Source organism: Myodes glareolus, chromosome 8, assembly GCF_982192425.1.
Source record: "Myodes glareolus chromosome 8, mMyoGla1.1, whole genome shotgun sequence".
Lineage (NCBI taxonomy): Eukaryota > Metazoa > Chordata > Mammalia > Rodentia > Cricetidae > Myodes > Myodes glareolus.
In genome coordinates this window covers 34,795,649-34,822,298 of record NC_142033.1, presented here as the reverse complement: position 1 = coordinate 34,822,298, position 26,650 = coordinate 34,795,649, and the positions used below count along the sequence as shown (strand labels likewise).

The 26,650-nt window shown below is 43.6% G+C and overlaps 1 protein-coding gene across 5 annotated transcripts in view; it reads right to left on the bottom strand.

Moving 5' to 3' along the window:
• Positions 1-26,650, bottom strand: part of Tec (tec protein tyrosine kinase) — a 102,413-nt gene that overhangs the window by 4,407 nt on the left and 71,356 nt on the right. For 4 of the 5 annotated variants that reach the window (XM_048414884.3, XM_048414883.3, XM_048414886.3 and 1 more), the window contains exons 5-16: positions 25,016-25,097; positions 24,201-24,329; positions 22,237-22,277; positions 21,100-21,272; positions 18,493-18,558; positions 12,855-12,909; positions 10,294-10,373; positions 8,676-8,809; positions 5,034-5,108; positions 3,698-3,869; positions 3,094-3,310; positions 284-348 (exon numbers count right to left, since the gene is read on the bottom strand). In XM_048414884.3, the coding sequence (XP_048270841.2) occupies positions 284-348; positions 3,094-3,310; positions 3,698-3,869; positions 5,034-5,108; positions 8,676-8,809; positions 10,294-10,373; positions 12,855-12,909; positions 18,493-18,558; positions 21,100-21,272; positions 22,237-22,277; positions 24,201-24,329; positions 25,016-25,097 (1,289 nt within the window). The remainder of the gene's footprint in view (positions 1-283; positions 349-3,093; positions 3,311-3,697; positions 3,870-5,033; positions 5,109-8,675; positions 8,810-10,293; positions 10,374-12,854; positions 12,910-18,492; positions 18,559-21,099; positions 21,273-22,236; positions 22,278-24,200; positions 24,330-25,015; positions 25,098-26,650) is intronic. The other variant, XM_085691787.2, reaches the window with a different exon arrangement.

Sequence of the window (26,650 nt, the reverse complement as noted above, 5' to 3'; positions counted from 1 at the left end):
AAAACACGGTCAGCCTACTTTTAGACAGGTTCTCTCAATGGCTTAGAGTTCAGCAATCAATCTAGCGTGGCTAGCCAGAGATCCCCGGGATCCTCCCAGTTCTGGGATTACAAGCATGAGCTACCACTCCCAGGATTTTTTTCTTGGGTTCTGGTTAGACTCAGGTTCTCATGTTTAGGGTGCAAGCAGTTTACCCACCGTGCTCTCTCCCAAGACCTTCCCATGTTTACCAATTATTCAAAATAATGTGACCAGCACTGAAGTGCACAGTACTCAGTCATACCTGGCCATTCCAAAGTCAGATACTTTCACAACTCCAGCTTCATTCACCAGACAATTTCTGGCAGCCTGGAAAACAACATTATGATGTTACATTTATTAGAAAGCCCTGCAATAAAGGGGAAACGGAAGTTCAATTTCTAGGAAATATAACAAAGTCAACATCAGAAAAGATCTAAATGTGTTGTGGGATATTAGTTTAAGGCGTGATACATCTGTTTATGCTGTGGGATATTTGTTTAATGATGGAAAGATGTATTGCATTCTTTTCTGTTGCATTTGCTTAACTCTGTGAAGCTGTGTTACTTTGCCTGTCTAAAACACCTGATTGATCTAACAGGTGAACGGCCAATAGCTAGGCAGGAGAGAGAAATAGGCAGGGCTGGCTGGAAGAGAGAATAAATAGGAGGGGAAATCTAGGGAACAGAGAAAAGAGCAAGAAAAGGAGGATGCCAGGGGCCAGCCACCCAGCTGCATGGCCAACTACGAAGTAAGAAGGAAATAAAGATATATAGAATAAAGAGAGGTAAAAAGCCCAGGGGCAAAACATAGTTAAAGAGAAATGGGATAAGCTAAGTCAGAAAAGCTGACAAGAAAGAAGCCAACTAAGGCCAGACATGAGTAAGTTTTCGTGCATTCATTCCATAGCTGGGTGGCAGAAAAGAAAGAAAGAACCAAGTACAACCAACGCCATAAATGTGTCCATATAAATTGTTTACATCCCAATGACGGTACCTCCAACATGAATCTGAAACAACCTGGAGAAATAAAGATTAGAAAGCCACAAGGTATCACAATGCATACTGAACATCACACTTAATGAGGACCAATGGCCCTGCCAACCTTCCTCCCTGACCACGCATATTCTTACCAGACTGTGTGATTTTTCTCACCAACAGTGACAGCACGCTTTCAAGTCTGTAATCTAGATTACAGGTGAATTATCTCCAGGTGACAGCAGAAACACACAATCATCAAAGTGACAGGCCATCTGAGAGCCATCACCTCGACAGCCAACAGGGAGGCTACTATGTACACAGGGTTTGCTTCATCGTGTATGAGGTTTCTAATATACAAAGAAGTAATGTACTCAGCTGGTAAAACACAAACAAGTATTTTTTTCTCTATTCTTCAAAGTTCTGTGGTTCAATAAACTAATTTGGTGGAACGGCACAGTACTCCTAAGAAGCAAGGATGATATTTTTAACGTCACAACCCAAGGGATGAGGTGTAGTTTTCTCCCTGCTTCTTGAGACGCTTATTCTTTTTTGTGTGGCAGCTCCCCTTACACCAGCTTCCTCCTCTGAGCACATTTATGAGCCTCTGCCTGAATTATCTGCACCCTCCCATGAGGACAGCCACAGCGCTGTCGCTCACAAGCCCGTGAGATTACTTTCCCCAGGGGACAGGGACAGCAGACTCTCCCTTTAAAGTGTGGTACAAATTCCGGAGTTTAGTATCAGTATCACAGGCCCGAAGGACATCAAAATTCGTTTTCAAAAAAATAAATTTTACATAGACAAGAGCAAGAGTCATGAAGGTGTTCAGGCTGTATCCGGATGTTTTGTAAGAACAAAAACAAGGACGATGCTTCATTCGTGAGTTTCAATATGACAACTAGCCTTTGTCACGGTTACACACACTCACCAAAACTAATGACATATGTCACATCTGCTTTACAAAACCCTTTGCCTCAATTATAGGTTATAAGAGTGTAATGAGCAAACCAACAATGTGCAAATTGCAAATCCAATTCACCGAATGGATACGGTACTATCCCCTAACACGCCTAGGAGACCAAGTCTTCCATTGCCAAATCCTTAATTCTTTATTCTGCTTTAAGTCTAGAGGATAACATAGCAGTTAGAGCACTGATCCTGGAGACAAACTGTCTGGGTTCAAATCCTGCCTCCACCATTTCCCTGACTGCTGAAAACAGTTTAACCGATTCCACCCATTTCCTTTGTTTGTAAGATGGAAATGGGAACAACATTCCTATGGTCATTATAATGATCGAACGAGTTTGTATTTGTATGGTACGAAAGCAATCCTGTGTGAGGTGATGTTAAAACACAACGCCTTGCTCCTGCTCTGAAAAAATGGACCCAGACTCCATCACAAGAAAGCTAAAACTAAAGCAGGGAGGGGGCAATGCAGATCCTCTCGGTTATGATGGAAGAACTCAAGGAAGATGGGCTGTGCTACTTCATACTGAAAACAGAAGGGAGAGAAGAAAGGAGGGGAAAGGAGGGAACCGAGAAGTGTGTCCACCACAGTCACGGAGAACAGGGGTTTTGTTTTCCTAGTATTTTCAGAAACAATGAAAAGTCCCGGAATTCCCTTGTCCCTCGTTCACAGATAAGGGACGTGAGGTCGGGATTTCTCCGGTAGTTTCTGTTCACAATGTGTGAGGTGGGACAGAGCCTGAGAGATGGTCAGAAGGTCAGCGCTAAGCCTAACTTCCCCATTTCTCACAATGGGCAAGCCCTGTTCACTTCTCCAAGGCTAACATCCTTATCTATAACACAATGACACGGAATAAATCTGCTATGACTAGCTATCTCCTGGGAATCTTTCCCAGAGCTCAAATAATTAATTCACAGAAACTTGCCTAAAGACATTAGTCTGTAAGTTATTAGATTTAATAAAGGTCTTTTCCTTGAAAACTATTAAGTGATTGAAATTTACCAAGTTTTAAAGGAATGAAATTTTGCTAAGGACTAAAACGGGGAAGTAACGCAACACAGCTCACTGGCGAAGGCAGCGTGACAAAGAATTCAGCCAGTGAGTGGGAGGGCAGGGGACCGTGGTTACCAGGTCTCTGTGGATGAAGCTGTTTTTCTCCAGGTACTCCATCCCTTCGCACACGTCCTGGCACATGCTCAGCAGCAAATCTCTGCTGAAATGCCCTTGTCTCTGTCGGAGGAAGTTCAGAAGGCAGCCCCGTTCCATGAACTCGGTGACGATGTAGATGGGTCTCTGCTGGGTGCATACGCCGTAGAGCTGTACCAGCTTGGGGTGCGTGAGTTTCCTGGGAACGAGGACAGACATACAGAGCTACCACAGGAAAAGAAACCAGCAGGTGGATGTGCTGGCTGGGGTCAATTTTTCATACAAAAGGGGGGACCTGGTAGAAGCTAGAAACTTAACACCATGGGGACTAGAGAGACGGCTTGGTGGTTAAGAGCACTGGTTACTCTTCCAGAGGACCTGAGTTCGAGTCCCAGCACCCACATGATGGCTCACAATCATCTTTAACACTAGGGGCATCTGATGTCCACTTCTGGCCTCTGCAGACACTGCATACATACAATACACAGACATACATGCAGGCAAAACACTCATACACATAAAAGTAATAATAGTAATATAATATTAATAATAATAGGAGTGGGGATAATAGTAGAAAGAAACTTACATCATGACTTTAGCTTCTTCTATAAAGTCCTCCTCGCACATGGCACCTTCCCGGATGGCTTTGATGGCTACTTTGTACTGGGCTCGCCACTTGCCAAGCCTCACCACTCCAAACAGTCCACTCCCCAACTCCCTCATGAAGGTCAGCTCTGATGGGTTGATCTCCCACTTCTCTGGAAGACAGACGAGAGAAGGAGACCTTTAAGAAGAGCAGTGTAAGTCTGTGGGTAAAAGAGATGTTCTAAACAAGACCAACGCCACAGTCCTGGATAACACAGTAGCAATGACCAGAAGACAGAGCAGCCAGAGAGAACCATGACAGCAACGGTCTTAGCAGTGACATATTTAGCTTTTACCCATGGAAAGTTTATACACACACACACACACACACACACACAGTGAGAGAAAGAGAGAGAGAGAGAGAGAGAGAGAGAGAGAGAGAGAGAATCTAGTTTTACTATAAAGTATAATCATCTAAAAGCCCATTCTATCAAGGCAATACAAACAGTTATATAACTTGCTATATATTTTGGCTAAAACCACAGGTTCCTCGCGTGGGCCCACAGGGTGACTCGAGCAGGGTTAAAGCCTGGCATCTCTGCCTTTGCCTGTGTCTGTCTCATTTACACACACATGTGCAAGGAGCACCTGTCTAAAGCCTGGAGACAGCAAATGTACCTTCTTCATGGATAGGGGTGCAAAGGCAAGAGGAACTGAGGCATCTTACAGATTTTACAACATCCTATCTGGATGCCCAAAAGACACTCAAGGTCTCCAGGAGTTGTCTGAAACCTCCAGTCTACCTCTGACTCCAGGAATAGCAGGGCCTCTCAGGGCAGACTGCCCATCAAGTCCAGGTACAGTCAATAATTCATGATGGCAAGGCTGCACCCTGGAGCAGGAGCAACAGACCAGCTCCTGAGAACCAGCTTGTCCCACTCAAGCAATAAAGACTATGCTGTGGGACCAGATTTGAGATAATTATCAGCCAGACCACACTTGACTGCTCTCTGCCCTGACCCAGTTCTTTCTCTGTTACGGCCTTGAATGTGAGTACCCAGAAGACACCTTCAGTTCTTCTTCCCAATCCATGGCGTCAAACCTCCTCTCTCTGTTTTTCACCCCTCCTAATCCTTGGCTGACACTGTGAGACAGGTTGTCAAGCCTAGGCTGTTGGGGACAGGGCCTGGGCATTCGCTCTAAAATTGTGGTTACAGCGACCACCGCTCCGGGTGGTAGCGGTGGGGTTTTAATTCTGCACATCTACAGAATTAGAACTGTAAAGATGGATTCTTTCCCAGGGAAACTTGCCAATGCAACTACAAAATGATAGTTACCATAGCTGAAGCCTGCTGTGGTTGGTGCATTCTTCCCCTTCGTACTAACTGGGTACCGCAGCCTGGTGACAAGCCCTGAAACGTGAAGAAACTATTGCAGTTGAATTTTATCTCACCCAAGCGACTTAGTCCAACGCTAAACAAGAAGTGTGTAGGAAAAACTCATTCACTTATTATTGAAACTTCCTCTTGACGTACACACGGCACCACAGAGCATGCGTTCAGCCATGCCACACATTTCCTTTCAAATGCAGTGTTTATCTGGTGCAAGGCTAGCTCCCTCTCTCCTCTAACACTGCCAAGGATATTAAAAGATTGCCAGCGCTTATTACCAGGGACTTCATGATCTTTTCCAATATGAGAGCTGAACTATGGAAGAGAGAATTTTATTAGTCTGCTAAAAATTAAAGTGAGTCACCTGCTGTACCTCAGTGTTTGTGAAAGCGGCATGGAAATCAGGCGCTGGGGTGTTAGCAATGAGGACTGTTAGCAATGAGGACTGTTAGCAATGAGGACTGTCAAACACTGGGAACCAGAGGGGAAAGGCAACCCTTTCTGCCATTTAGAGCCCCAGAGGAGAAACCGAGGCCCTCTTCTAGGAACGCCCACATAGGCCTGCACTTCCGGTACATAGCACACCTCATCATAATTTAAAATCCTATGTGCATCTGCACTGATGACCATCTCATGTCTGCATACTCTCCTCAAAGGCTGGGTTGCTTTCTTTCATCAAGTAGGCACTAAATCCACGTCAGTTAAGTAAATGACGGTAGCGGTAAAAACAAAACAAAACATATAAGAGAACAAAAGTAGAAAAATAACTAGAATAAACACAAGAGAATAACAGAACAAAGTTATTTAAAAATGGGGGGGAAGGAAACTGATAAGAAATGTTGGGCGGTGGTGGTGCACGCCTTTAATCCCAGCATTCGGGAGGCAGAGGCAGGCGAACTCTGTGAGTTCGAGGCCAGCCTGGTCTATAAAACCTAGTTCCAGGACAGGCTCCAAAGCTACAGAGAAACCCTGTCTCGAAAAAAAAAAAACAAAAAACAACAAACAAACAAAAACAAGAATTAGTTGCTCAAGTTGGTTTTTTTGTTTTTCAGTTTGGTTGGTTTTTGTTGTTGTTGTTGTTGTTGGTTTTTCAAGACAGGGTTCTCTGTGTAGCCCTGGCTGTCCTGGAACTCAATCTATAGACCAGTTGCCTCCAACTTAGAGATTCTTTAAGCCTCTGCCTGCCAAGTGCTGGGATTAAAGGCATATGCCACCACGCCTGTCTTAATTGCTCAAGTACTGGACACGGAATTACAGAACAACCTAACACCCACTTGTGGACAATCACCCCAACGAAACAGAACTCTGCTTCCATGCAAACACATAAATCCAGCTATTCAAGTCATGGTTAGTCATGAAATTCAAGATGTGGAAACAACCCAAATGTCCACACAATGGACTGCAATCGGTCAATAAAAGGGAGCAGACACGTTCTCTGGCAGCCTGACTGAGTTTTGGGATTTCAACTTCCTCGGGATTTCCTTCCGGGGACAGGTCGGACTTGAGCAGAACCCACAAAGCAATCTCTGAGAATATGTTCAATCAATCCATCATAGAAAAAAACAAAACACATAAAGCAAAACAAAGAACTCTGGGGATTCCCAGTGTCCAGAATCCCCCGCAGCCCCCCTTTCCCAGTCATCAGGCCTGCAGCATGTGCACACCCAGGTTGCAGGTTTTCACAAGCAGACAAGCAGAAATTTTATCAAGGTAGATGTGTTAAGATAGCTTTCAAGACTGGGAGTAGAGGGCCAACTGTCTACCCTGCCATTTAGCAATATTACACTCACATTGGAAGTAATTTAAGAATTAAACACAGACGTATAACTGGGCTGGGAACCTAACAGTTGTGCAAATATTAGGCAAGGTTCTGCATAATAATTCATACAGCATACTGTACAATTCCCACATATCAGGCCTTGATCATTATTTTGCCTTTTTTGATTATTTCAAAAAGGAATACGCAAAACAACATGGACAAATGTGAAAATGTTACAACTCACCAAAACAAAACCAAAAACACCTGTCACAGTATAAATATATGAGTCTATTCCTATGAACTGTTCAAAACAGGCGAATCTACTAAGACAGAAAGTGGGTTAGTGGTTGCCTGGGGCTGGGCTGGAGAAGGCGGGGCATGGGTGTCTGCTGATGGGTACAAGATCTCTCTGGGGGATGATGACAGTCAAGACATTAGATCACGGTGATGTGATTGTTGGCACATTGCAAATATTCTAAAAGCCACTGAGCCCTGTATTTTAAATGTATGAATGCCATGGTGTGTAAATTACTTACTTCTCAGTAATTCTTCCTTTCATCTGATAAATAGTAAATGACCTCACAAAACAGCAACACACTTTGTAAAGAGGGCCTCTGATTAACTCGCAAGTCAAATTGCACAGGTGGAATTCAGCAGCTGGCCACTGGACACCCCTACTTGTTTGTCCCTTTAAAGTAAAAACTGCTGGAAACCGCTGTGGGTACCTTCTTTCCCGCTGTGTGATGTTGGGTGTAACACAGACTCAAGCTGCTGAAACAAACCTGTGTGCCATGATGCCCAATCGTCTGCAGCCTTCAGCGTTCAGTTTACAGTTGCTCAGTGTTAGTAAGGTGCCAAAGCAACATGCATTCCGAGAAAAGCGTCCTTTTGGAATCTAGACCTTTTCTGAGGACAGGGAATTTTGTCTGCTCCTGGACTAGTGTTGGAAGAGAGCATACCTTGCAGTTATGTAGCTGTAATGAACTTCACTCCCAGCCAATCATGTGACCATGGTGTAATCTATGGAACACCACTTAAGATGTTCAGTAGATTAGCTGTACTAAATATACTTTCTACTTAGGGTATCTTCAACTTCTGATGGTTTCATCACAACATAATCCCACTATATGTTGAGGGGAACTACACTCTGACCCTTGGAAAGGTTCCATGTGAACAGAAACCCTGGCTCACCTGAAAGCTTCTACGACCTCGCTACACACATCTTCGACATTTATTTGTTGAGATGGGGGACTTCCTTACACTGCCCAGACTAGCCTTGAGCTCTCTGACTCAAGTGATCCTCCAACCTCAGCCTCCCAGGTTCTTCTTTTTTGTTTGTTTGTTTGTTTGTTTTTGTATTTTTTGTTTTTAGAGACAGGGTTGCTTGGTAGCTTTGGAGTCTGTCCTGGAAACTAGCTCTGGTAGACCAGGCTGGCCTTGAACTCACAGAAATCCGTCTGCCTCTGCCTCCCCAGTGCTGGGATTAAAGGCGTGCACCACCACCTGGCTCCTAGGCTGCTTTTAAAGTAGGCACATCTAGGAATTTTGTGGGGTATGAATATCCACATACATTACAGACACTCACACCTGTGATGGAAAAAAAGGATTTCTATGAAAACTGATACAATTTCTGATTTCTCTTTGGATCTAGAATAATCTTAATATGCAATATTTTTACATCAATCACACTTGACACCGACCTTCTGAAGAATTCATCACTATTAGCTGACAGTGTGGTCACTAACGCTCGTGGGTCTTCATCACTCACCCCCCTAAGAATCCAGCACAGTGTCTGATCACGTGATCACCAGTGCTCAGAGCTCACTCACCTGCTGCGTTGTGCTTATGATACTCAATGATCTCAGGGATTGACCCAAAAGCATGCTTTTCCGCTAAGTAATACTTCTTTGGAGATGTTGCTGTTTCCTTTATGTGATAATGCCTGAAACCTGATGAACCTTCCCTATTAAAAAGACAAAACAAAACACTATATTGTACCAGGTTGTGATAACGAACATCATACACTGAAGCTCCCTAGAGAGCAACCTCACTAGGATCTCTTCCTACTTGCTCCTTTTCTTCCTGCACAAATAGGAGTTTTCCCCTGCTCTTAGGTTGTCGAATTTTTGCAAGTGATGATAATAATAATTCAGCTGCTTGCATGGGAATGAAACAAGAACATTTACCATCTCCAGCCAACAGCAGTAGACTTTTAATTTACTGTTAGCTTCTGTCCCACAGAGACATAGACCTTCAATGCCTCCCTTCTCAAAGGGAATGAACTAGATTTAAGAATATCTACATTCTACTGTAGATATCGCTCTAGAATACAGATCTCTAGTCGTCTCATGCTTTAAATTCGGGATGATTCATAATTGTTCTTGGGGTAAAAGCTTGGGTTCCTTGGCCCTTATGTGACCCGGAGTCTGCTTCCACATCTCGGGTGCCTCTCCCTCCCTTGTCCCGGCAGTCTCTGTCATTCCACATCCACTTCAGACATTCCCTATGCTTCCCTGATGTCACCATGGCTTCTCTCGCTGCTCAGTCAGCAGCTCTCTGTCCCTTCTCCCAGGTTTTCCTGTCTTGCTGTAAGGTCTCAGCTTCGATGTCACTTAAGAATAACTGAAATGTGTCTTGGCAATATAACATTCTAACAGTTCCCTTCCTTATTTTCATGGTACCATGGCTGCCTGTAGGCCTGTCTGCAGCCCTCATTAAACTACTAAAGCCTACTCTACTCAATGTAGATTCTTTTGTGCGTAGCTCAGAGCATAGTAGTTATCCAGTGAATGTTACTAAATCTCCCAAAGCTATTCTCAACAAACATGTATGCATGCACACACATACATAGGCATGAAAAACTGCAGGGAAATTTTCTGAAAAAAAAATAAGTACAAAATATATCCAGGTTTTAGAAATGAAGATTAGATCTTTTTCTTCCTAATGCTGAAATGAAACATCTTACTTTGAAACTTAGGAACACATACAAGCAACATAGGGAGTTCATATAAAAACTCTGAATTAAAAGAAAAATATGGGGCTTAAGAAGAGAGCTCAGCAGATAAAATGCCTGCTGTGAAAGTATAAGGACATGAGTTCGGATCCCCAGCATACCTATAAAATCTAGATGTGCTGGTATATGCCGGTAACTGCAGTGTTGGCACAGAATTGAGGGGTGGGGAGAGACTGACTGATCCCAAGAGCTCGCTAGTCAGCTCGTCTAGCCAGATGGTGAGCTAGTCAGAAAATACAATAGAATAAACAAGAGACTTGGAGACACCAGTGAGGGAAAGGCCTGCAAGTCCATTTCGAGTGGACAATTTCCACGTGTACAATAGACACCCCTGCACGCGCACATTCATAACACACATATGTCATACACCCACATACCCCACACATAAAACGAATAAGACAGCAGCTACTTAAAACTAGGGCACACCTACTTACCCCCCAAACTTTGTGTACAGGGAGACCGTGTACAAGCCTGGTTGACTGGAGTCTCTCACCATAAAGCCACCCTCTTTATCCTAAAATCCAAATGAAGACAGTCCTTTTTAAAACTCCAGTTAGTAAGGATGTGGCAAAGATTCAAGAGCTTAATTTTATCATTTTATTACCATCCTCTGTGTAGCAAGTCTGCTGTCAACAAGAGCAACCTAACAATAGAGCCTCTTGAGTCTGCCCGCCCACATGACTTTCTGCCTCACACTCGGGGTTAGGAGATGACAGAGGCACACTCACTCTGTCCCAGCTACAGCTTCTCATGCAGACTGAAGTGGGGCCTGAAGCTAGTGTGCCTTAGGGCCTTTGCAGAGTCACCAGGCTGGTGGCACTATGCTGTAAGCCCTGGGCTTGTGAAAACAATCATTGAGTCTCTCTTTCTAGGTTCCCAGTTCATAGCATTCTGCTGCTAGGTAGGAGTTTTCAGCTCCTCTCAGTATCAGTTCCTATCCACATAGCCTTTCTCCTGCAAATACCTCATGCTTTACCATAATGTGTTAACCCTGGATTCCACGGCAGCTCAGTGTCAAGTATCACAATGTAGGAAAGACAGTAACTTCAACAGAGATTCAAAACATGCAAGCAACATTGAGTGAGTAATGGTTAAATTCTCATCCGATTGCCAGCTGAAGGGCAAGAAATGGAAGCTACACATTTTAAAGACTTCTCTACCAATGGCACCATATCTTATCTTCAGTTTTTACATTGTTTTAAGATAAACAATGAGCTTCATAGTTGAAAAGTAACTTTTGTTCTTATTCATAAGAAAGACAATGGAATTAAGTAAGGTCCCAAAGCCTATCTGATAACAATTAAAGACAGCAATCATGATCTTTTCATTGGTTAAAAAAAATTAACAAGAGCCACCATTTTGAAACCCGATTCTTTTTAAATGTGTCCTCATATACAAATGTATTTAATACTCAGGCAGTCATCTGAATAACAGTCTTGTTTTTCTTCTTTTATCTTACAGGTAAGGAAAGGGGACACAAAAAGATGAGACAACTTTCCCTCGGTCACTTGGCAGTAGCAAACCAGAATTTGAAGGCCAGGCTGCCAAGGTACTTGGCACCCCCTCTAGCTATCTTGGGGTGTGTAGTCTCTGGGAAGCCAGTAAGGATCCTGGGGAGTGGGGATGAGCCCTGTCATATAAACTATACTCAGTACTCAGCAAAGCCTTGGCGTTGACACCCAAAAGAGGCAACGCCTAGAACTATCACAAAGTAAAACAATTAGGCCATAAATGTGGGAGCTGCAAACCTTGGCTTCTTTCCTACCTTACATGATGGAGGAGGGTTATCTGTCTATTGTGTTATTTTCATTGGTCAATAAAGAGACTGCCTTGGGCCCTTGATAGGACAGAAAATTAGGTAGGCGGAGTAAACAGAACAAAATACTGGGAAGAGGGCTATGAGCCAGACGCCATGGAGCCAGCCACCAGGTTAGACGTGCTGAATCTTTTCCGGTAAGCCACCACCTCGTGGTGCTACAGATTATTAGAAATGGGTTAATATCAAGATATGAGAGTTAGTCAGTAGCTAACTCTCTAGAGATAATGGGCCAGGCAGTGCTTAAATGAATACAATTTGTGTGTTGTTATTTCTGGGACTAAGCTAGCCGTGCGGGAGCTGGGCAGGATGAAAAGCAGGCCTGCCTGCAGCCCCTTACAACACTTACAGACTAAAAACAATGACTAAAACCATCCCAGAGAGTCAGCTCTCTCTCGGCTCAGTGTAACTTCCTCTTTGCATGCACTGTCTTCTCCTCTAATTTTACTTTAAGGTGGGAGAAATTCATTGCGACTATTACAATAGGTGGTTACAGGTTATTAATTTACAAAATATGTCACATAATATTAATGTAAACTAAAACAAATGATTTCAAGCCAAAAAAGAAAATACATTGAAGCATTAAAATCAAAGCAGCAAATGATAAATCAGTAAGGAAAGACGCTCTTTCCCAATGTGGATCTCAAGGTGCCCAGCTGCACTCTGCTGTACTCCAGAGAGCCGAGTCCTAAGCATCAGAATGTGAGCATACTTTGGCATCAGGGTTCACACAGGACATTAGATTAAAGAGCCATCAAGGCAGCTCTAGGTCAGTATGACTGGTACTATTACCTAAAGAGAAGATGCAGACAGAGACAGAAGTACGTGTGTGGAGGAAGATGAAGACACGGGGGAGAAGGGCCATCTCCAAGGCAAGGAGAGAGACCTAGGCCCTCCCCCCACAGCCCCCGGAAGCAAGCAATCCAATGACTTTGAATTGTAAGTCTCCATAACTATGAAGTGATGAAGTTCTGACGTTTGAGCCACTCAACTTGTGGCTCTTCGTTACAGCACACTAACGCTCCAATACCTTCTTTTAAGGGATGTGAGAAATACAGCTTGCATTTAGATCACAGCCCCTTCAGGCTTTAGGAATAAGTATATGGAACCACTCATGAAGGATTCAGTAAAATTAATCAGTACTGAAATGCAACTTGCAAAATGAAGGCAAGCACTTACTTCCGTCCTGAGGAGCTGCTCGGCTTTGCTTCTGTTGGTATTTCTGCAATACCATCTGATCAGAAAGAGATCTTTATCAGATTTCAAAAATTATTTTTTATTCTTGGTCTTATTAACAAGCTAATACAGCTTATCAATAACAAATGTAATAAACACAACCATGGTAAGACAGCATTCACATTCTCAACAGCAATAACATGCTTTCATGCATATGTCTCCAGACTTTTCCTACCCACATTCTCAGGAAGACATCCCACATCTGTTAAATGGAATCAAAGGCTACTTGTTTGGCGTAACCCGGATTTGTCACAGGACATCTTTGCAAATCAACACTATGCATTGAGGCATGGAGGTACCAGACAGATTCTATCAGTTCTTGTCATTCAACATAACAAATCATTTCCAATGACTACAAGCATAGCAGGAAGGAATTTTACTCCAATGATTAATACCTGCAGAAAAGGCCACTTTCCATTACTGTGGAAATTCAAACTAAATCATACTCCAGCCCCCATCTCATCAGCTTGGCAGATCATCAGGTCACTGTGGAACCCGTTCACTGCAGTCCATGGAGATCTCAAGTGTCAAGAAATAAGGAGCAACACTGAAGAACAGCCACCAGGGGGCTCCAGACTTCCTGCTGTCCAGCACACCTAGACCCCATGCTCACCTAGTCACTCCGGTTCTGTGCTTTGTCTGAGCACCCACCTTACCTCTCCACCTGGTCCATACCCTGAGGCCCTGCAAATCTGCCCTTTCTGGGCCCTTTGGAAGACTCCTTCTGTGTATTGCCGGTTCCTTCCTCACCTCAGAGACAGTCTAGCCTTTGAGCTCCCCCAGGATCATCCCTCCATGTGACTATAAGCAAACGGGCCCCAAAGAGTTTGAATAAGAGTCTTCTCTGGTCTTCAATTTTAAATTTGTTTTGTTGGACTATCAAATACCTACAACTTAAAAGTCCCCAGGGTCTCTTTGGGTATCTGAATTTCCCACTGTAGTCTCAGCCTATTCATATAAGGCCCTGGTGTGTAGCACTTTTCTCTGAGGTTAAAACGTTCCATCCTGCAGGAAGCTCCTTTACACAGAAGGTAAACAAGTCTAAAGAGCTTCAGGAAGTTCCTGAAATGGATCAGTTTCACTAGCCCTGGCCTCCCCAAGAATAAACAGTAAAGATTGCTGCGAGTCCTCCTCAGACGAAACAAGCTGCAAAGGAGACAGTCAGATAAGTTGCCCAATTGCCTGGGAAAAGCCAAAAACAGCCAGGCTGAGTGGGAGAGATCAATAGAGTCACCTGGAATGGACACTTTTCAACCTGCTGAGATGTCTGCACACTGTACAGTGTGCTCCAGGTTCCCAGCTCTTGTGAGCTGCCACCCGTGCTGGGGTGGGACTTGGTGATGCAGCTGTCTTTGCGTCATCCCTGCTCCTGTAAGTAACCCCTCACCCATACTCCTGCAAGTAACAGCGATAAAACTCACTGATTCACCAAGTTGGACTTTGGTCTGTTGTTAACTGAGGAGGTCTGTGTGTGTGTGTGTGTGTGTGTGTGTGTGTGTGTGTGTGTGTGTATGTGCGTATGTGGGTTGCTTCTCCCCAGGAAAAGCCTGTCACTCAACAGGCCTCTGGTCCCAGACACACTGGACGAGAAAATACAAAGGCTCACTCTAATTGAGAAAAGCAAAATCACAAGTGAAACAAGACAAGATGTCTGTCATCATCTGAACGTTTCTAGAAAGCAGCTGTATGCCCAGTGAGGTTGTGGCACACTGCACTGATGTCAGAGCCTGCAATGCTGAACCAGGCCTGGGGATGAACAGTGTGTCCATCACACATGAAATGAGGCCATGTTCAGCTGAACTGCCAATGTGATCAGTCCATTCCATCGTGATCCATCCATTTCTGAATGCAACTGAAATACAGTGAGAAATTAGAAGAGATTCTTTCTGTCTCTAAAACTTTTCCATTGGTATAAGAAATATTTATCAGTCACCCAAAACTGTCATAAAAGTTACTCAAGAAAAGGTAGCACAGAGAACTAGCACACTGCTTGAGGTTTAAGATTTTGATTTGTCAACAAAACAGAAGATCCAATTTCACATCTTCCAAGTGAGGGCAAGAGAAGGAGGGTTCAGTTGCAGAAAACAGGGAGAGCTTCCCTGTGGCTTTAAAAATGATAATAAGATACCCTGAAAACCAGAGGCCCCTTCCTCACAGTCTGAATTCCAGACCCTGGGAAAGGACGCAGGAAACCAGAGAGTTCAGGACTCTACTACAAGAAGCAGCTCCTTGAAACCTGTTCTAATGAGTTGTTTTCCCAGCGTCTGCAGTTTCCAACAGAGATCTTTCCATCCTGGGGACATGCCATCGTTTCTTCCCACGGTGTGGGCCAAGGCCTGTGAGTTAGCAGCTTGGAGATCGGAGTGGCACTACTGGGCGGCTGTGGAACCTTTTGTCCTTAGGGCCTTACAGGAAGGTGTGCCATCAGGACACACCTCTGAGGGGACAAGAGCACCTCTGAGCCTTCCTCTCTGCTTTCCGGTTATGATGCAAGCAGGTTTGTTCTAGGGCATGCTCCTCTCTTGATTTCTTTCTCACAACAGTGCTAAGCCAGTAGCATCAATGTATCATGGAGCGGAAACTCCAAAATAAACCATGAGCCAAATAAAAATGTTCTCGTTCGGAGGTATTTTCTTACAGTGATGTGCAGCTAATAAGATACAAACCCAGACCCTGCAGGGTTTAGTGAGTAGCAAACAAATAGATGAATTAACTGTTGATAGCTATTTTGTAGCAGCTCTTCTGAGTTTTACTGGATCTGTCTCATTTCCCTGTCCCCAGGCAGGAGGACAAGAAGCACTGATGAATTCATTCTGTCAAGAAGAGGAGCACACATGGGAAGAAGGTGAAGGAGCCTTCAGGGCATAAGGAGGCAGGGATGCCAGGGCCATACCTCCCCAGAAGGTGTGGCGATGCCCCGTTAGAGTTTAATACCTGTTGCTGAAGGAAAGCTACATTTGGAAACAATGCCCAAGATTTATGGGCAATTTGCCATCCTTTTCTCAGGCATCAAATACTCCAGAATGAGTGCGCTTTTCACAGTGGCTAGCTACGACACAACCTTCCAGAGGAATGCGACCTTACAGTGGTGTCTGAAGGAGAGGGAAAAGGAGGGGCTTGAGAACACCCCGTCTTCTGTAAATGTCAAACTACGACCAAGTTTCTTGGGGAAGATGAGTAAGAGTAATGCAAGCAAAAAAGACACGAAGGAAAAACACAAGCAACTAACCATGTGTACATCTTTGTCTTCTCTCTATTCTGTTCCTGTCTCCTCTGCCCATTCAGAGCTGTTCCTACAAATCCTGTTCCTGCCATCTCATTTTGGCTACCTTATTCCTTTAACATCTTTCATCAGGAACACCACCCTCTGAACATCCTAATGAGATCCTCCCTTTTTTTCCTTATGGGAACCTTTAGACGGTTCTGAACCTTTAGAATCCAAACTGTTGGCAGAGTGTAAGGGTCAAACTAGATTACTGACAATGCTGGTAGTCCTGGGTCTGACCAGGGACAGCAGTAGCCTGGGAATCCTGGTTAGTCCAAACAAACAGAAAAACAGTTGATTCAACGTCTATGAGGTCATGGAAGATACATTAGTAATGGGCTGTGCTAACGTCCCCCAACTTTACCCTTCCCCCCCAAAAAACAAACAGAACATAGGGAGGAGAAAAGCAGAAGGGGACTCTGCCTGCCTACTTTGAGGACAGTCTTTAGCATCCCCACCTGGCATAATGCCAAGCTGGAATCCTTGTTCCTGCACAGAATGCTGAGGGGACTCCCACACCAGAGTCAAGGAGAGGAGAAAAATTCTTCAGAGAGATTAAATTTCCAAGTGACAGTACAACCAAAACACTCACATCCTAGTTACAAACCACAGGGCTGAAAACCCTTCTGTGAAATCCCGCGAGTCATGAGGAAGCTTCGTGGCTACACCAGGATTATCTGGTTTCCATGAATGGAATTATCAGTTTGTTCTTGGTCCCATCATTTCAAATCAGTGCAAGTTTGAGCCTTTGGCCATCTTCCCTGGTTCTAAGGATTTTATTATATTTTCCTAAGATATATTTAAGAACCAAACCACCATACTTTACACAATCATCTATCACAATAAGGAGCACTCAGAGGAATACACAGTCAGGCAGCTGTCACTGAGAACCCTCACAGAGCGCACTTAAAAGATCTAACCCACTCTGACCCTGGTTGCCCATATAATCTACCTCCCAGCCCAACCCTAAGCCACACGAAGCAGGCAACAGCTCTAGAGCACTATGCTATACACCTGTGCCGCATGTCACTGCACAAACGGTATGGATACCACAGCACAATGGTAAGCATTCATGTATCCACATGCACAGACAAATATTAGTCAATAGGCGTGCTCCAGCTCCATCACGGTCCTAGGGGGAGATTGTCAAGCACACAGGATGTTTGGGTAAAATGTGCTCTATGGTACCTAACTGTACACAGTCTATATTTCCACTTCTACTGTCACTTTAAGGGATGATGCCACCGATGCTGGGACCTTTAGACCCTGTTGGTCTTCTTCCAGATTTTGAGGTATGCTCAAGCGGTCACAGTGAGACGGCAGAGCAACAGCTTGTTGCTTTAAGGAAGTGAATGTCTACTCACATCCTACCTCAGGAGGACCACAAAGGGACTGACACTCATGGGTCACGCATTAAAATCTGGCCACGCACTGCCCGTGGGCACAGAGAGTACAGCTTGTCTGTAAAGGAGTCAGACAGCATGCGTCAGGAGACTCAGCCAAGTTCACACGTGCACACTTTCCAGGATGTCAGCTTTTGAGAGATGATTCAAGAGAGCAAGGAGAGGCTACCAAAATTATTTTACCATTGCATGGATACCTGAAATAACCCAATAATTCCCAAATAATAAAACAATTATGTTAATTCTTATGAGTCCATATACTGGTTGTAGCCCTTGGGCCTCGCCCGACACTAGAACAATGCCAAGAACTCAGCAAATGTTTTATAAGTTTATGATTGAATGAGCTGTAGTGCAGCTATGAAAATATTTTCAAAGACCATTTAATGGCAGGAAGAAAAATGAACACATAATGCACTCATTGCTTAGTGGAAAAAGAAAAGAAAAATATCATTAATGTTGACAGAGGTCAACTCTTGTTCACAATATTTTCTTAATAATATTATTTCCTATTTTCAAAGTTTTTAAAAACTATAATCATAATAGACTGCTGTTTTCATCTGAAAAAAGAAACAATGAAACCTTTTTAAAGGCTCCTCTGGGAACTGTTGTTCCCTTACCTTGAATGAATGGACAATGATATTTATTTCAAATTCAGCTGAGCTGTGATTGTTCAAATCCAGTTCAACTGTGCTTGTTTATATAATGGCATTCACACACAACATACTCAAGGAAAAGGCCATGTAGAGATGAAAGGCCAAGTCTCGAGTTTTTACTAAGTCAGACAACAGAATTAAGGCTATGTTGGCACCTTCTAAAGACATTAATGTCATTCCATAATCATCAAAACGTCTTACATAATTAGAAAACCAACAGTTTCTGGCCATGCACACTTATAAAGCAAATGACTACTCACTCATATTGATCTAAGTTGTTTGATTTCTTTCCTGTGACATAATTACTTGGGATATATCCTTCACTCCTAGAATTAAGATGAGAAAACAAACAGAAATGACTTTAGTTTTTGTATAAGGAAAGGTAACTGATTTTCTAAAGCACATTACCTAAAGTTTATATAAAAACCCAGCTATCCCAACAATTCAATATATCTATATTATACGATTCCTTATAATGCACATCCATATTTGATTATCACAAAGATTATAGCTGTACAGACATTATTATACCCATTTTATTGTGGGGAAACCAAATCCTAGATTAAGATGCTCTATCGTGTTCTGCAAAATCAGTCAGCATCAGGTGTGAACTTGAACTCTAGGTCTTTCCAATATTCAGTGATGCTGGTCAAGACTTTATCATTTCTAGGGATGTCTTAAAGAAACTACTACATCACAAAAGCCCGAGTTGGATGGAGTCACCCACTGCCCTGCTACCTCAGCAAGCTCTGCAGGACAGCATCACAAGGGGTGGTCCATGCCCTCTGCATTGGCACCATGAAGAACTTGTTAAAAGGAAAATTCTCCAGAGATCTGAGTTGAGAAGGCCTATCTGGTACAAAGAAACTGTCTACTTTCTCCCCAGTGACTCCTATGTACACTCCACTGTGGTTTAAGAAATACGTCTATGTTGGTAGGAGCCACAATGCCCGTGTAGAATTTTTTTTTGAAAAACTAGATACTTTATAATCTTTTATTTGGTACTGAACCTTTAGTAAAAGCTCATCATACACATGTGTGCAACCATTCTGGCCCACCTACTCACATACACACATCACACACACACACGCATGCACGCCCATGCACATGTGCTTCCCTCAGCAATGACAATACACCAACAAATAGAATCCCAGAATTCCACCTGTTATCTGTAAAACACTGTTTCTGACCAAAAAGAGGCAGAATTCCTTAGAGGAAATGTCAGACTACAGGTCTGATGAGGAAAAATACAAGGTAACCTTGAATTATGTTACTGAACTGGAAAGCAAAGAAAACTCAATCAGGTCCTCAACTCAAGCAAACAGAATGATGACGCCTGTGGACTGAGACCTAACGCAGAAGCATTGACAAAACTAGGGAAAACCGCCGGTTACCACTGTAACTTCAGTCACCAGCTCATTCTGAAAGATGGTGAGCGCTCAGGATTAGTTGTAGCAGCCTTTCCCGGAAGAACTAAATGCACTCAGTGAGGAGGCGGTTCCTTAGAGAATTAATAACAGCCGTGGGCGATGGCAGAGTTAGAAAAGGCACCGCTTTGCAATCCCTAAGGCAAGAATGGGTCTAAGTAGCAACCACTCGCGGATGCTAATGTCAAGAGGGGATACAGCGTGGGAACTTTATGATGTGTCAGTAAGGACAGCTCCTGAACCCTGAGCATCCTCGGCACCATTATCAGCATGGCAGCTGGACGTCATCTTCCCGGTGATCAAGTGTCTAGCTCCAACCACCAGATTACAAACAAATAAGATGACACGGAGGTATGCCAGACATTCCAAGATGGGGAGAGTACACTTAATATAGATGATGGCTCATTTTATAAGGTAAATAAGCTGGTCTCGTCGGATCAAAAACGAAAAGAGGAAAGGACTATTGTAAAACAAAACAAAGAAGACACAGGAGACATATCCAAGTCAGGTGTGGAGGCACACACCAAGGGTCACTTCCCTTAAGCCCTAAATTATCTGTAAAAATAATGCTTGCTGTATATACACATACATGTGTTTTATACACTTATGTACACATTTACAAAGAGAATGAAAAATTCAAATAAGAAGTTGTTCTGTTATACTGTGAGTAAACAGACAGAGAATGAGAGAAAGAGAGATAGAGAGAACTTGGAAGAAGAAAATTGCAATAAACTATTTCTTAGGAAAATTTACCTAAGTGTAGAACACTTGCCTAGCATGTGTGAGTCTTGGATTTAATCCCAGAATACACATAGAAAGACGGGGAGAGGAGAAAGAGAGGGGAAGGAGAAGAGAGGAAGGAGGAAGAAAAGAAGGGAAAGGGGAAGAGAAGAGAGGGAAGGAGGGAAAACTGGAAGATGGAACAGTTTTTTACTGCAGACAAAATATAAAAAGTCGTTTCTGCCAAGGTTAAATGATTGGCATATGAGAACTAAGTCTAATGTATTCTAACCCCTGGAAGGAAGTAACGGATTAATTCGCACTTCTTGAATGGTCAGTGAGGATACACTTCAGGGTTGGTGAAACGGTTCTGTGGGGAAAGGCAAAAGCCACACAAACAAAACAACCTGAGCTTGATCCCCAAAATCCATGTAAAGGTTGACGGAGAGAACTGACTCCACAAAGTTATTTTCTGGTCCCACCTTGGCAGACAGAAACGCTCACACATGGGCACACGCGCACGCGCTCACGGACATGTACGCCACCAATAATAAAAATAAATTTAAACATTTAAAAGTATGTCACACGGTGCTGCATTCCCAGTTTAGTTGAATTTGTGGCCAGCTGGGCTAGTCCGCCTTAGTCCATGACAGTGCACACACACTTCACTCAGCCCGTCATTCACATCCACCGAGAGTCACACACAACGGAAACACTCACCCATACTTATCTCTTGCTCTCCACCAATGGGGGTCATTCTTTTCCAGTATGATATACTCTTGGCCTCTCTCTAGCCTGAGGTCATGTGCTTCGGTTGCTTGGAAATCATACATCGCTACAACAATTTCTTCGGTATTTTCTTCTTCTGGGGGAATTGGTGGAGGAGGCCTTCTCTGTGCAGAGAAGATAACATTGGCAAATTCAGCTTCTGTTTGACATTGACCATGAGGCGCAGCAGTAAAATCCTAAGGTACTCCCACATCACTGTAGAGTAAAGTCTCACGTCTAGTCTAACCGCCTAGTGAAACCTGGGAGCCCTCTCATGACAGTGTTAGTGGTGTTGGACTTTTTTTTAAGAGTTCGGGAGTCAAAGGAGGGGCAAAGCCTGCCTTGAGTATTACAAGGGTTTTGTTTGAGAATTGCTTGTTGTTGTCAGGTCAGGGATAGTTTTCCAGAGAAAACGGCAATAACAGCCCATGAGTAGGTACTCGGTAGAACAGTGGTACTCGGTAGAACTTGAGAGAACAGTGCATCATGGAACCTTCAACGGTCTCCCACTCAGAGCCATGCCCACTCCTTTATGCCTTCAATGTAGAAAGCACACGCTTAGGACCTAACATGTTTCCTCATTTATTCTTAACAATGCTACCACGAAGTCAAGTATTTGCTATATAGTAAGTCCTAAGCAACCGCTGAACTAACCCACCCAAAGCTTTGTAATCTACCCACAGTTCTTACTGGCTAAAATGCTGACTGGGTCTGAATTACATGTTATTCCACAGTATTCCACTCCACGGGCATACCACTAAGTCCCTAAATCCACTACATCATTGTGCCACGTTCTTAAGACAGAAGCAGTCCTTTAAAATGTCACACCTCTCAAATGACTCCTGAAGCCAAATACCAGACGGTAACAGGGCCCCAAAAAGAAAAGCTAAAGAACTAAACCGATAGTCTTAACATCAAGAACTACTCAAATGAGCTCTAACGTATCTGCTTCTAAGGCGGTACTAGGAGGAAGCAGAATCTCATGGCTGCACAGTCAATCAACCACAACCCCCCCCCCCGCCCAAAACCCACAGGCTTGAAAGAGCAGGGGACTTAGAGACTTAACCTAAGAAGGCAGAGACCACTCACCTTCTTTGTTTCTGGTGCTGGGGGCAGTGCTTTTCTTATACCTGAAAACGCCAATAAATGTCCATCACAATGCTATCCCACAATAACTGATGGAGAAGATACTGGTGGTGGAGAAAAAGCACAGGGCCGGGGACCACTGTGCCCCACTCCCAACATACACTAACATCATAATCTCAGTGCTCCCCACACTGCATCATCCTGGCTCTTCCCTGTTCTTAGGATCAAAATCTAAACTGGAGCTGGGGTCTGGCAGAGCGAGTGCTTAGCAGTGTGGGGCCCTGGGTTCGATCTTTAGCATCACAGAAACCCAGAAGAATAAACATGTTAAGGTAGCGCTCCCTTCTCTATGGCTTCACTTCCCACAATCTGAGCTGCACTCACACTGACCCACAGTGTGAAAACATCAGATGGAGCAATTCACCAGCTTTCATTTGTATATGCTTCTGAGAACTGATAAAGATCTCTCGTTGTCTGGCTCCCACCCTCCCAGGAGGCGAATCATCCCTTCCTGCAGCATGCCCACTCTGCGTCCACCATCCCAGCCAGTTGCCTGACGGTCTCAGCTCTTACATCAACTGTGGTGGTATCACAGCATATCAACCATTTTTAACTGAGTGGTGACCCCATTGCAAGGATAGCAATGCCAGCACTCGGATGCACCAAAGAAAAGCCGAAAAGTGGACCCTTGATCTGAAAAGCTGAAAGGCCTCAACTTAATAAGGAAAGAAAAAAAACAGCAAGAATATGCTGATGTCGTTAAAATCTGCAACACAATAAGAAATTGTGCATATTCACGCTTACATGCTATTAGAGTCATTTTATTTTATTGGTAGGCATTATAGCTAATCTCTTACTGTGTCAAATTATAACTTATACTTTATGGCGGTACATCTGTATATATGTATCAGGAAACAGTATATACAAAGTTCAGAATGCCCTATACCGTGGGAGTCTTGGACAGATCCTCTGTGAATAAAGTGAGCACTGAGAAATGCACCAGTCTGTCAGCCTTTCCCTCTACAGTTCTTGAGTTTGGTGTGATGCATGGTCACCCAGATGGTGGACAAGGATGATGCCCTAATCAAAAGAGCGGGCCACTTTTAGACCCTGTCCCTATTAAAAAAAAAAAAAAAACACCCAAAAATTTCTGTGGGCAGTCTGGATCCTTCCCCCACTTGGTTGCTAAAGGAGCAAGAGCAGCAAAGTTAGAAGAGCCTCTGCAGCCACCTGCAGCGCCATTGCAGAGCCATGCCTGCCATCTCTGGGCCAGCCGCTGCCTCTGCTTGACTGCATGAGATACAAAGAAATTATTAGCTTTAACTAACTGTAACTTCTCAGCCATTTCTCCAGCAAGTCAGGGTGGACTTTACGCAGGTAAGCACTAACAGCAGCCTGGAAGCTGGGGTCTTGCTTGCTAATGAGCTAAGGTAATGTCGGGATGACTACCTCAGAAGATTCAGAGTGGAGGAACTCAGAATCAGAACTGTCCCTGCCCACGGCAACAGCCCTGACAAAAGGCCGTTCCCCCGTCCCCAGAAGTTGCACTGATGCTGAGTCACATGGTAGTCACAATGCAGGGGGACAGCATGCGATCTCCTATCCTCCTCAGCACTCATAGCTTTTGCCCTCTGGTTTTCACTCATGACTAGGGTTTATACGGGTCCTGGGTAAAGGATTAACCTCCTGCCCTGAATCTGAGTCTGGGATTACAGGCGTGCACCGCTCCCTGTGGTCCACACTTCCAACTGATTCATTTTAACAGGCCTCCCTGTTGTGATCAGAGCTCCCCAGAGAGACCTCGCCTACATAAGGTCCCCTGCTAAGAAACACCATCACTCTAAGACGCTGCACTTTTCAAGGCACTGTGCTCTCCTTGGTCAGAATCCAAACCCCATCACTTCTCCCGGTACCAGAAGGAGGCTCGTTCTAGCACACCACAACTGAAGAACCAGACGAACACTTACTGCTCTCAAAAAGATTGTATTTTTCACATCCAGGTGCTAGCTTTTCTGTTTGTCTGCAACACTGGTAACTTCCGTCTGCCCAAAATTTAGGATGATATTTAATCATAATATTGTTGTTGTTCTTTATTTCTGTAATTCACAGACACAGGAATGGTTAGTGAAGTAACACAAACTAAAGTCCTCTGAGTAACTAACTGTCCGTCTTCCTTCTTCCTTGACCAACACGTATGTTATGAGAATGCCACTGTGATCTTACATATTCGGCCTTCAGAAAAGTGAGATGGCTTGCGCTCTCTCTCTCTCTCTCTCTCTCTCTCTCTCTCTCTCTCTCTCTCTCTCTCTCTCTCTCTGTCCCCTTTTACTGGTGAAACACTCATGTGAGGAGAACTCAATCACTACTACTCCACGGTGGACCAAAGCCTACTACCATTGTGTCCCGTCAAAGAAAAAGCACTGGGCGGGACAAACCGTCCATTTACGTCTTCACCATGAAACCGTGATTCCACCCACACCAGTGCTGGATATGGGCAATCTCTTAGGAAATACAACCTCAATTATTATAAAAACCCATGCTCTATACCTTCAACCACACTGTGTGATAAATGGAAGTATGCTTTTACTAGAGAAAAAGCATTCTACTAGAAGGAAATACGATCTTAAAAAGGAAAACCTGTCTTCAATGTGTTACCACTTAGCATGCCTGACTGTCCTTGGAGAGACACTCATTATCATTAATTACAAATGCACGAGCTATATTAGCAATATGTCTGATTTTTGAAATTGCCTAAAATTATATAGAATGCATGAGTTTTTACCTTCTTTTAACTTCTTCACCCATCGGTCCCTGCTTTGTGGACTAGGTGCAAAAATATAAAGTGTGTTAGCATCATGAACAACCTAGAATAAAAGAAAAGATAAAACCAGTGACAATACTTAGACACAGCACTGTTGCAATTTCTTCTGAGTTCTATATCCAGAACAGCTTTAAGGCTGCTGGCTGAAATGATCCGGCCTCACAGAATACTCCAGGTAGGACTTGACCATAACCCTAAATTTCAATCCCAATCAGCAGAAAGTAGCCTAGAAAACTACACCCACATTCCCAAAAAATGGGTTATGGATGTTTGTCTTTGGTGTGTTGGTTATACGTTGTTATGGATAATGGTCAGAAAAAAAAAAGCTAAACAAAGGAGATTAGATTCAGGGTCTTGTTTTGAAAAGAAAAACGGGAAATGCTGTGGGATAATGCTTTTGTACACTGTAAAGATTTGTTATTTGTATTGGTTTAATAAAATGCTGATTGGCTAGTAGCCAGGCAGGAAGTATAGAAAGGGCAATCAGACTAGGAGAATTCTGGGGAAAGAAAAGGTGGAGACACAGTCACCAGGCAGAAGCAGAGGAAGCAAGATAAGAATGCCTTACTGAGAAAAAGTACCAAGCCACATGGCTAAACACATATAAGGATTATGGGTTAATTTAACTTATAAAAGCTAGTTAATAACAAGCCTGAACTAACAGGCCAAATAGTTTATAATTAATATAAGCTTCTGTGTGTTTCTTTGGGACTGAACTGCTGCGAGCCTGGGAGGGACAGAAATTTCCATCTACACAGCACTTCCGTCTAGCAGAGCCCTTGATACTGTAGGCATCAATACATGATTCCTGGATGGCTGAAAACAAACCCATTCCTTCAGAAATCTAGTTCCCTTACTTATAAAAGCACATATAATTCTTAATTTCAACATCAAGTGGGGGGGTGTTTTACAAAGAATTGTGGGAATTGTGTGTGTGTGTGTGTGTGTGTGTGTGTGTGTGTGTGTATGTTCCAGAGGATAATCTTGGGTGTTGTCTCTCAGGCGCCTTCTACCTAATTTATTTAGACAGGGTCTCTCACTGGCCTAGAACTTACCAAGTGGATTAGGTTGGCTAGCCAACAAGCCTCCACCTCCCCAGTGCTGGAATTACAAGCACACACCACCACACCTGGCTCTTTGTATGTAAGTACTGAGATATGACGCAGGACTGCAAGGCATTTACTGACTGCCCACACCCAGGACTGCATTTTCACAGGAGAAAACTGATACAGACAGCTACCAGATGCTTCCCTGATCTTGGTGTTTATTTCAGTATAACTAACTAAAGTTCCGTGGATAAACTTTGTGCCACGGGGCTTACTCTACTCCGGTATTTTTTTCTAAATAATATTTTGGATGACTTTCAGTATGGCTCCTGTCTTTTCCTCTTGCCCCATCAGTGAATGCAGTACATAGCTTTACGAAGCACTTAGTCTTACAGTTCTAGGCTATGGCTTCATTACAGACAGTTAACTCAATCCATCAAGACATCAGCATTTCCATCTTATAAACAAGGAAATGAAGGCCTAGCCAAGATCCTACACCTGTATAACTCCAGGAGGCACCATTCACACAGCAGGCATGATTGTTCTTACT